The sequence below is a fragment of the Ananas comosus genome, linkage group 1, assembly GCF_001540865.1.
Source record: "Ananas comosus cultivar F153 linkage group 1, ASM154086v1, whole genome shotgun sequence".
NCBI classification, from domain to species: Eukaryota; Viridiplantae; Streptophyta; class Magnoliopsida; order Poales; family Bromeliaceae; genus Ananas; species Ananas comosus.
Window position 1 is genome coordinate 4052092 of NC_033621.1, and position 12064 is coordinate 4064155.

General features: G+C 36.1%; 1 protein-coding gene and 1 long non-coding RNA gene across 3 annotated transcripts; one reads left to right on the plus strand and one right to left on the minus strand.

Moving 5' to 3' along the window:
• Positions 5842-11720, minus strand: LOC109708397. The gene is made up of 3 exons (XM_020230121.1): positions 11407-11720; positions 7945-8086; positions 5842-6075 (listed from the first exon to the last, which is right to left on the minus strand). Exons 1-3 carry the CDS (start codon positions 11703-11705, stop codon positions 5989-5991), a joined length of 528 nt encoding a protein of 175 aa, XP_020085710.1. The 5' UTR covers positions 11706-11720; the 3' UTR covers positions 5842-5988.
• LOC109708406 lies at positions 9059-10696 on the plus strand. Of its 2 annotated transcripts, none has more exons than XR_002215721.1 (2): positions 9059-9182; positions 10460-10696. It is a non-coding gene; the product is annotated as an uncharacterized LOC109708406 (long non-coding RNA). The 2 variants fall into 2 exon arrangements; XR_002215722.1 differs by lacking the exon at positions 9059-9182 and adding an exon at positions 9763-9831.

The window sequence follows — 12064 nt, forward strand, 5'->3', positions numbered from 1 at the left end:
AATCGAGCCCAATTTGTACTGGAACGAGCAATCAACAACTGCCATGTTGTCAATATATATATATATATATATATATATATAGAGTGAGGCTACTATGCCGTGCTTCCAGCTCGTTTTTGATGTTGCGACTTTCGAATCGTCGATCGGCTCCGTTAAACTTGATCTAGAGTATTTGAAGTACCTAAAAAATAAATTTTATGATTTTACGATATCATTTGCCTAATGAACGAAGGGGCTCGAAATCAACGGCTGAAAATAAAAATATTACAAAATGTAACAATATGACATTAAAATTTTAAATCAAAGATATTGATCTTGTTTTATATAGTATAAAGAATTTTCTATCAAAATTTCACGTGATTTGGATATTTCTACACCGTTAAACTTGCAAACGGCTCACTACGGCCATTGAAATTTGTTGATTTGAGCCCATTCGATCACTAGGGAAATGATATCGAAAAATAATAAAATTTATTTTCTAGGTACTCCAAATACTCTAGATCAAGTTTAACGGAGCCGATCGACGATTCGAAAGTCGCAACATCGAAAACGAGTTGGAAGCACGAAAGGCTCCGTGATTCCGATAGCACAGTAGCCTCACTCTATATATATATATATATATATATATATAGTTGGACCGGGCTACTATTAGTAGCAAAATTCTATTATTGCTACCAGTTTTTTAGCCTTTGGATCAAATCTTTTCATCATTTCTAATCATTTGATTAAATACTATAACCCTGTAGGGACCACTCAACCCTAGGGGGTCCACTCAACTTTAACTGACTAATATCATCCTAACCCTACAATTTTTCATCTAAGGGTTAAAAACTTGATAGCAAAAAGAGTATTTTACTATTAATAGTATTCCAGCCTAATTTTCTCTCTCTCTCTCTCTCTCTCTCTATATATATATATAGTTGAGCTAGAATACTTCCAAAAGCACCATGAGGGTGGTGCTTTTGAGTTTTTAGTAATTGGATGGAGAGATGTAGGGTTGAGATGATGGTGGTAGGTGGTGGTATGTGGAATAGTGTTTGATCCAAAGGCTATTAGTAATCAAGGAATATATCTAAGGGCTGGTAACTTAGAAGCACTAAGGGGTTGGTGCTTCTAAAAGTATTCTAACTCAATTTTATACAGAGTTGAGCTAGAATACTCCCAAAAACACCATGAGGGTTGTGCTTTTGAGTTTTTAGCCATTGGATGGAGAGATGTAGGGTTGAGGTGATGGTTTTGACGATACACGTGGCAGTATTTTATGCCTTCACGTTCATAACCTATTTTTTTATTCTGTACTGTATTTGTCTCTTCTCCCTAAATCCTTCTTCCCCTTCTCCCTAAATCCTTCCTTCTTCCCTTTCTCCCTATATCTCTTTCCTCCCTATGCTATCCTACTTTTTCCCTATCCTCCCTGTACACCTCTTTCTAGGCATCTCTCCACGCGCTCCTTCTCTCCTCTTGCTCGCTACTCTGTCTCTTCTCCCTAGATCCTTCTTCCTTTTCTCCCTATCTCTCCTTTTCCTCCCTATGCTGCCCTACTTTCTCCTTATCTTCCCTGTATGTCTCTTCCGAGGCGTCTTTCCATGCCCTCCCTCTTTCTTTTTGCCCGCTACTCTGCCCTTCTCTACCTCTCTCTCGCTCATGAGTGCCCTATTCCCCTACCTATCGAGGTAAGCTCTCCGAGGCCTCTCTAGATCTCCGCCGATCAATTCTACCGCAGACGAGATGAACCCGTCAATTGGATGGTGGCCATCGTGTTGGACTTGTGCCCATCCGGTTGGATGTCAAGTCTATCCGGGCAGTTCTTCCCAATCCCCTACTCCGATGCCTCTCTGGATCGCTCCGCCGTGCGATTGGACCGCGGATAGGATAAGCTCGTCTATTGGACGTTGGCCATCGAAGTTGGATCTGTGGCCATCATGTTGGATGTCATGATGACCAACCGATCTAAGCGCTCCTACCCAATCCCCTACTATGATGCCTCTCTGGATGTCTCTCTTCATGATGAGTGCCCTATCCCCCTACGTATGGAGGTAAGCTCTCCGAGGCCTCTTTGGATTGCTCCGCCCGTCGGTTCGACCGCGGATGGGATGAGCCCGTCTATTGGACGTTGGGCATCGAAGTTGGATCTGTGGCCATCATGTTGGATGTCATGATGACCAGCTGATCTAGGCGCTCCTACCCAATCCCCTACTTTGATGCCTCTCTGGATGTCTCCACCGCTCGATTGGACCGCGGATGGGATGAGCCAGCCCATTGGACGATGGCCATCGTGATGAACAATCTACTCTGATGCCTCTCTAGATTTTTCACAGTCTTCCTTTACAGCTTTATTGAGAATTTCAAAAGATTTTCACTTGGAGTTTCAAAAGATTTTCAAGCAAATCATTTCTTGGATTTTTATTCCCGAGAACTTAACCTATTCCTCTTGGATTTTCCTTCCATGTCTTACTCCCTAATTTTATATTGCATATATTTTTTTTTACATTCTGTATTTTCCACTCATCACTTATTTCTCTTTCATATTTCTTTACAGATCTCCTTACAGTTTCAAAAGATTTTCACTCATTTTCTTTCCATTTTGTTTTTCAGATTAAACTAAAATTCTCTTAAATTTTCTTCATGTCTTACTCTCTAAAGATCTCCTTAGAGTTTCAAAAGATTTTCACCAACTTGGTTTTAACAGATTAAACTGAAATTCTCTTGGATTTTTCTTGTTGTCTTACTCTCAGATTTGGGATTTTCTATTTTATATATGGATTCTTGCAAGATCTTTTGAATTATTTCAAGATCTTCCCCACAAGTACCCTACTCTTGGCACTGTTGCCTTCACTCTTGACCTCTGTAAGAGTGCAAAGCTTGGGTCAGATATATTATAAATAGCTTCCTCTATTATTTGCTGCATGCTACAGTCTTCTCCTCAAACCAAAAAAGGGTATATTTTTGAGTTGCACACTTTTTACAGCTGCAGTTACTATCTCTTCATCCTACTAACAGTTGTGCTGTTTTGTAGGTCCTACATTAGCTTCCACTTTACTGCATACTCTTGGATTTTTCACTTATTTCTCTTCAAGTTGGTTTTAACAGATTAAACTGAAATTCTCTTGGATTTTTCTTGCTGTCTTATTCTCGAATTTGGGATTTTTTATTTTATATGTGGATTCTTGCGAGATCTTCTGAATTATTTCAAGATCTTCCCCACAAGTACCCTACTCTTGGCATTGTTGCCTTCACTCTTGACTTCTGTAAGAGTGCAAAGCTTAGGTCATATATATTATAAATAGCTTCCTCTATTATTTGCTGCATGCTACAGTCTTCTCCTCAAACCAAAAAGGGGTATATTTTTGAGTTGCACACTTTTTACAGCTACAGTTACTATCTCTTCATCCTACTAACAGTTGTGCTGTTTTGTAGATCCTACATTAGCTTCCACTTTACTGCATACTCACAAAGGTTGATTTTCTTTGATTCCTTCTACTCCCCTTTGAATTTCCATACTGGTTAAAATACTAGAGTACTAGAGTATATAAAGTACTAAAGTATTGCCACTATATCTTATGTGCCTGTAAGATTTCATTATAGGCCAGCATGGTTTATTCATTGTAGGCTAATATGGATTTCACTTTATTGGTTAACTTTGCTGACTTTTGTTGGTTCTTAGTATTTGGTTTTTGTTAAACTCTACTGACTTTCTGTTGTTGTTTACTTCACCAATGATTTAAGCCTCTCCTTTCTTTCGATTGCCATTTTATTTCTTGCCCTTCTACTACGCAATGATGATTGGCAGGCATAAAGGATGCAAAATATTAAATAGAAGTTTGGACGGCCTAATTATCGGCCTCTCCTTTCTTTCGATTGCCATTTTATTTCTTGCCCTTCTACTACGCAATGATGATTGGCAGGCATAAAGGATGCAAAATATTAAATAGAAGTTTGGACGGCCTAATTATAGGCAACTACTTACTATTTGCATCTATTTGTTGTCTTCTACGCAACACATGATATGCAGGCAGGATGAAATAGAGGATGTAAAATATTGAATAGAAGTTTGGATGGTCTTATCATGGGCAACCACATACTATTTTTAGATCGGTTGGCTTGGGGGATGCTTCTTTCACTAATGGACCAATCCTGCTGCATGCCTTCTTTCATTGCATAAATTACTTGCCTGTATTAAATACTATTGTTGAAGATAAAATTGGTTCGTGTAATTTTACTATCTTTGGAAAGTTTGCACAAGATTTGGTTCGTTCTCCGGCTCAGAATCTAGCCACTTTATCCGGTTCAGATAAATTTACTCTTCCACTAGTAGTAAAAATAATTATTGGCGAAAAACACATCTTTCAAGTGATACCCAACACACCGAAATTTAAGTAAAGTCTTCCTTCTTTAAGGTGTTAAAAATTTTTACTCAAAATTTGGACATGAGAGGTAAGTCCCCTCCAAAAAAGAAATTATTTATTGAATGTGAAGAGCAACTTGATTCACGTACTACCAACAAACAAATCCACAAAGACTTATTTGAAGAGGCATCACTAGGAGCCATCGTTTCATCAAAGTAATAAAATTATAACTTCTATATATTTTATAGTTATGGTTATTGTAATTTTGTATAATTTCTTTTAATTTTTATATAATTTTGTTAAAACAGTTCTGTATAACCTGCTGCAGACTTAGATAAAATCCAACCTGCAAAAGGCGTCGCCTTATGTAATGTCTGGTGTTAATTTATTTTCATATATAATGACATTCTTTATATATAAGATAGTTTGTTTTAAATGCCACTAATTGATTTGCACGTTAGACGAAGATTCACCAAATGAAGATTGATTTGCTGATTACTTACATTTACAATGTGCTGGTTTGTTTGAAGCTCTATTTTTAAAACTATCATTGTAGTTTAAAACTATGACAACTCATTTCAGATTTGCATTTTGGTTTAAAACTATGTGGCTTTCTTTATTTCGGATTTGTATTTTGGTTTAGAACTATGTGCTGGTTTGTTTGAATATGCATTTTGATCTTGTGCCTACTAAGGTTATTGGCTTTTAGATTTCATATATTTTGCTATGTACCTGATTGTGTTGTCCTTTCCAAAACTATATCAACTCATTTCAGATTTGTATTTTCGTTCTATTTGAATGTGTATTTTGATCATTGTGGTTTAAAATTATGTGCTGGTTTAAGACAAGTGAAATGATGATTAATGTTGCTGATTACTTACCTGTATTATGGTAAAAATGTATTTTGCATGAAGTTTATTAGTTACTATTATTACTCCATTTAAAATAAGTGTATAATGTTGCTGATTACTTACCTGTATTATGGTAAAAATGTATTTTGCATGAAGTTTATTAGTTACTATTATTACTCCATTTAAGATTACTGTCCAATTTATGAGTGACTGTATTGCTTTTCACCTATTGTCATTCTTTCTTACTTTCATATGTTCTCCAAGTAGGGTAACAATTCCACATTATACACTTATTTTAACTTCTAATTAGTTGTCATTTAAGGTAAATATTTATTTGCATATTATATAATTACATATTTTATTATCATTTTAAAATATATATTAAAATAATTAGTAATCATTCAAGCTAAAAATTACATATTTTGTTGTCATTCCATATTTTTGCTCGTATTTACTTCCAGTAAAGTCTTTAATTTTTTTTTCGTAGCAGCAGTATATAAATAAAGGATTATCATCCATTTTAGGTAGAACCAATTCCTCATTGAAAGCATAGAGCAGTATGTTTCCCTTTCAAAGAGCAGCATCTTCTTTCCAGATCATTTCTACCAAACTATCTTTTTAAAAGTTTTCATTTTGTGGCACTGTTAGAGAAGAATGAAGAGATCTCATTTACTATTCGAAACAAATATGGAGAAATCCTTACAAATATTTTACGAAACATCAACCCTGCATTTACCAATCAGCACAAATCTTCTAGAAGAATTACAAGCATTTACAGATCTCTGTTGATACTAGTCCTCGACTTTTCTACTACCGTACGTATCTTCAATACCGTTCGTCACCCTTCTCCGCCGCTCAGCTATCATATCCGAGTATGCCTGTAAATGCGAAGATTAAATACAAAGAATTAAAAACCAACAAGTTTTTGATCGTTCTGACGTAAGTAGTCGAAGAAGAATGAATTAGACAGCAAAGCTTCTAACTTGGCTTTATTCAGTTCCACGGAACAACTTGGACGGGCATGAAAAGATGGAACTCCTAGCATTTTCGAACTAGACGTCTATATTCTGTGCCTCAAAAAACATGCATTAACATATATAGTATCTATCTCCCATAAAGACATACATAGTATCTAAAAGGAAATTTATGATCTAACAAATGCTAGCTAGTAGAGATGATTACGTAGTATTTCGTCATGAGCTATAACTTCAATCACACTAAATGGGTCAAAAATAGTAATCTAATACTTTCACAACCAGTGGATTGCCTTTGGTCGCTGAACTTATCCACAAGTTTCACTTAGGTAGTTAAAATTTAATTTAAAATGCAATTAGTTAATAAACTAGAATATTCCAATAGGGTGTCACTTAATCAATCTGCGTTTAGTTTTCCTAATAATGGAATCTTGCATGAATCTTTATACATGTAAATTCAAGATATATTATGGTGATAACGTGGCAACTGATTCAGCTGCCACATTATTTTGGAAGTACTCTGATAAACTGAACATCATAATATGGTGCCTTAAATCAACAACCAAATCATCTCCAAAAGATGAAGCGGCAAGTGAGATGGGGTGGCAAGTAAAATACTAGCCACATCATCTTTCTGTTAGGGAAACTTAAAATTTGATGGACTGGGCACTACAAAAATAAATGCTACATGGAATCTATGTTAAGAATAGAAATTAGCATATCTAAACGTACTAATTCATGATATGCTGTTTGCAGCAACTTCTTAAAACTTTGTGCAAATATTTTGATTACTTAATTTCGAGAAACAGTAAGCCTTAAGGTGCAAACATAAGAGAATATAATATATATAAATATATGGAAAATGGTATAGTACAATGAAACTTCCTGCCTATGATAAGTAACTTTTTCTATTTGCCATCTTAAGTACTAAGTTTATTAATCTCCAGAATCCTTGTTTTGTTATTTAGTCTCCTTCATGACATGACGTTGAATTATCTAATTGTATTTTAAGGGCCTGTTGGACCAGGCTAGAGCTTCTGTGGAAGTATTGTCTGCGTAAAGCTATTCAAATAATCACTAGCAGGTTTTTCAGCTTCAGTTACTTTTCATGGTAGAAAACCAACCTATTCCAAAAGCCACGGAAAACAAATAATAAAACTAAAAATGTTGAGCAGCATCTCCAATAATGGGACGGAAATGTATAGGAAACGTTCGTATCGTCCTAACTTTCTGCCAGACACAATTTACTTTGTACTCATTATCCTAGGATAACTGGACAACCCCAACTAAATAGATTTTTCCCCCTAGAAAAGCAACGCCATAGAAGAAACAGATCTAGAAGACAAGATGAAGTCGTATCATTTTCAGATCCAGAAGTTAAAAAAGATGATATGAGATAAGTAGCTATTTGGTACCTACACATAATAATTTCTATGAATGGGTTTATAGTTGTTTCATAATTCTCAAGCTATTTGTGAAGCTCGGCTTAAACTAATCAAGTGTAAATGAAGCTCAAATGGAAATTCCATATATGATTAAACAAGCAGGTTAGAGATACACCAACCAAGTGCTAGTGAACGTGAATGGGAATATATCGTGTATTGTTTGATAGAATTAAAATGGCAAGTCAATAGGCAGAAGGAGGTACTTATTGACTAATAAGTATTCCAAAACCATTCTGACCAGCTAAAGCTGAAACTAAATAGCAAATTCAGATAAGAGAACTCAGTAAAAGCAGTTGGCGTGCCATCTCAACAAGGATATGATGCAAACCTTTGGATATGAGTGTAGAAAGAGGTACCACCATGTACATATCAAGACAAAGACTGCAGAGGTAATTAGTATGGAATGGATGAGTATCCAGCTACAGCCAACTATACTAACGCCTGTAAGCAATATAGTCCACGGTTGACACCTAAAGGAAGAAAGAAAGACAGATTTATAACCAAGAAGATGGTCTATTATAAAGAGTGGGAGCTACAGAACATAAAAATGAAGAACATGCAGGAAAATATACTATGTAGCAAATATCAATTCATTAGTCAGAGAAGCTAAGCTGATATAGAAATAAAAGAGCAATAAATAATAAAATCACACTGATAGGACTTGCTTAGTTTATTTGACACCTCAAATCAAAGATATCCTTTTATACATAGCCACAAGATCATTCTATTCTTTCCCGCGATTTGCATCACCATTATTTATTTTCATCTTCCTCGCATAAAGCAATCGGACAGAAAGGTCTATTCCTCTCTTCACCATCCAACTACCACTCTTGTGGTTAGCGTTTAATCACTTAGTCGCCCTGTGGTTTCAAAAGTTGCAGTAACCATCCTATGGTTGTTATTTCCATTATCCATAAGATACTCTAGTTAGGCCCATTAGAGGGATTTTTGGGCGACTACTGCTACAGAGGTTTTTAATTGGAAAAATAGACATTCAAAATTTTTATTTATAAAATTAGACTTACGCGGTGAATGATTTACCGCTTCTAGAAACCAGCGTTTTTACTAAACTTACATATTTTCTACATCCAAACTCCAAAAGATGTATAACATTAAACAATAATAATAATTTTAACGTTTTGAGAAAGCGGTAAACAGTTTGCCGCATTTAAAAAGCGGTGAATCATTCACCGCATATGTAACACCCCATACTTTTAACTTCTTATTTTGACTCCAATTTACTTTAAGTTTGGACCTTTTCGTAATTTCGGATCTTCGAGGGACTCAGTGGCATATTGTTGCTTAATTAGTCCCTAACTAATTAGGCCCTTTCTTTTGATACGAGCCCCCCCACCCGATCCATCTCTCTCTCTTTCGCTCGATCCCCCTCTTCCCTCTACGCCCGTACGACCTCCGCCGCTTCCCTTGTGCACGCGCGACGACATCCGTTCCCTATCGTCGTCGCCGTCATCCGTAGCCGCGTCCACCGCATTTCTCATTGGCCATTATTTTCTTTTGGTTTGTTATCGACGGAATCTTGTCGTCGTCTTCACCGTTTTCGAGAAGGTTTTTCTCCTTCCCTCATTTTACCTTTGTATCGGATCTTGTGATCACCCAACCTCTCTATTCGTCGTTATATTTTATTATTTTGAATACTCGTTTCTTGATTATTGAAAATTGAAATCATTAAAATCTAACTTCGTAATACCTAATCCTCGTCGTTTGAGCAGCTTAATTTTATATATTGTATCCTCTGTATGATCTTGTTGCTTAATACTTCACATACTACACATTTATTGGAATGTCCGCTATGTGTTCGGCAAAATGCCTAAGAGAAAGCATGTGTTGTTTTGTTTTGAAATCTTTATCCCATTCGATTGTAAATCGTAAAATTGTTTTATATATGTATTAAACCCTCTGTTTGAATATTAAAATCCTCGTTTATTATTTAAATTTCCGTTCATGTTATCTTCTTGGATTAATCCAAATCCTTCAAAACCTCCTTCATCCTTTTGATCGCTATTTGAGGTTCGTCGAAATTATTGTTCTAAATCCCTTTGCGCCCCATCCCGACCTAGTTGCATATAATTATATTATCTTTGCATGTTCATTTTAGTTAGCTTATAGAGAATCGCGTGTCTCTATTTTAGGTTCCGACGATTGAATTTCTACACAGTTTCGACTGGATATCTTTTATCTTTGAAGCTGCGTTAAGGTAAGCGACCGGACACCTGTGAGTTTTTGTAAAATAATTTAGGAATAATTTGATTGTGTAAAAATCTTTGTTTTGTAGAATTAAAAATTAAGGGTTAAGCGTATATCAAATATTTTTGCAAACTGAGTTTCAAATGTGATTGAAGGGCTTTCTTTAACAAAGAATTTTGAAAGTTGATTATCTGTTCTGTAAGTTAGTGACTGGATAATTTTGAATTAAAATGTCTCTTGGTATTCTGCTATGCTAATGTTGGCCATGTCGACATGTACTTTGTTATAGAAGCAAGCTTCGTCTTTGTTTGCGCCTTCGGGTGCCTGCGCCTACCGCGCCTTTGTTTTGTTTGCGCCTTCGGGTGCCTCTGTTTTGTTTACGCCTTCGGGTGTCTTTGGATCTTGCCAACGGATCATAAGATATAGTTAAGTACCGGAGACAATATTTATTTTGTTTATATGTCGAAAGGGAAATGCTTTGAAAAAAATTATAGTTTCAATCCGATCCGAATTTGAAGTTTTGATGAATTCTTGTTTTCTTAAATTTTGCAAATTAAAACCAGTCGCTTGAATTAATTTGTGTATCTATTTATTTGTATGCTTAATCCGACTAATGTGGTGTATGATTGCTTACCCAGGTACTGAGACCGATTCGCAGGGCGGGGCTGGGAGCGAGTGAACGTTAGATGTAGCTAGATTTGATTCTAGCCTCTTCGTCTTATTTCTATTGCATTTAGATATGAACTTTGAACTTCGTAGATAATCATTGTTTATCTGTTTCTACTTTGTTATTTCATCGTACCCATATTTGTTACTTAAAGCACTAGTTAGACTAAATTTTGTTTGAATTGCATAATAAACTATAGTTCTGCTTATATGTGATTTTCTTGATTCTAGTTGAATTTAAATTGATGACCTCATCTTTCAACAGTTTGGATTTCTATTTTTATGATCATCTTTGTATGTAATTTGTCTGATTCTGAAGTCTTGCATATTTACTAAATTAGTAGATATGCGACGTCTGTCATGCCTCGGGTTTGGGGCGTGACAGCATAAGATTAAGATTAGTTTCGTAAATAAACATTTTGAAGAACTATTTTCATAATTATAATATTTTTTTAAGCCTATTAATAAAACTAATTCCCCATTAGAAAATAGGATGTGCTAGTCAGGTGTGTCAATTTGAATATAAAAAAGAAGGGCTTACTTACTTCACATAGATACGGGGAAAACAATGTTAGAGTTCTATCAAAAATCTTGCAAATACCCTGAAATTAGATAGCAAAATCGAAACTTTTGAAGTTCAAGTACCTTTTTCAAAGGCCTCTAAGATTAGGTAGTAAAACTAAACCTTTTTTGAAAATTAGATGCCTATTTTTAGATATGCTATTATTTTCTACCATCTGCAAATGCGCAATTGTCCAGAGAAATGTGGTTCCGCATTTCTCCCTACTTTACGACTTAACTCCCCAAATTTTCCGTAGAAATGACACATCCTAATTTGGGCTAACTCCTTATGAAACCCCAATTCGATTCAATCTCACAAAACCGTACAAAAATTGAAGCGCAAGGATCGATCGCTCACCACGCGGGTTTGGTGTCCCAAACGGAGTCGTACTCGAGGGAGAGGTAGTTGAGGTATCCGTCCATGTCGTCGACGACCCCGTCCTCGTCCAAGAACTCCGACCCCTCCCGCCGCCTCCCGCCGCCGCCTCCGCCGCCGGAGCCGCGGACGAGGAAGAGGGAGCGTGGCGGAGCCGAGGTGGAGCTCGGGGACGGAGGGGGAGAGGGGGAATGGAGCTTCGGGGAGGGGATTCGATGGGGATTGGGGAGGGATTGGGGGAGAGCGATAATGGGGAGGGGGAGGAGAGAGAGCGCGCCCATTTTTTTCTTTTTTTTGTTTCTTTTTTTTGTTTTTTTTAACACTTCTCCTGGGTTTTGGGTTAAGAAGCTTGTTATTTATTTATTTATTTATTTGGGCAATTTTCAAACGTGCCCTCAAAACTTTAAAAATATCAGAGTGCGCCTTTAAAGTTTTCAATAAAAAATGACAAATTTATCCTATTTAAAAATTTATAGGATGATTTTGAAAAAAAATCCATGATTGGCTAAATTACTAATTTGGTCTCTTATTTAACTGTAAGGAAAGAAGTAATAATCTTGCCACTGAAATGTTACAGCATGAAAATGAGAGAAGATTAGAAGCATTTGATTTTTCTTTTTTTAGCCTTCTAAAATATAAA

Excerpts from the sequence above, each read along its gene's own strand:
- LOC109708397 (XM_020230121.1), bottom strand. The coding sequence starts at position 11,705 with ATGGGCGCGCTCTCTCTCCTCCCCCTCCCCATTATCGCTCTCCCCCAA. Across the intron at positions 8,087-11,406 it reads TGGGACACCAAACCCGCGTG|GTGTCAACCGTGGACTATAT; the intron begins GTGAGCGATCGA and ends TTCTTCCTTTAG. Across the intron at positions 6,076-7,944 it reads TTCTACACTCATATCCAAAG|GCATACTCGGATATGATAGC; the intron begins GTTTGCATCATA and ends TCGCATTTACAG.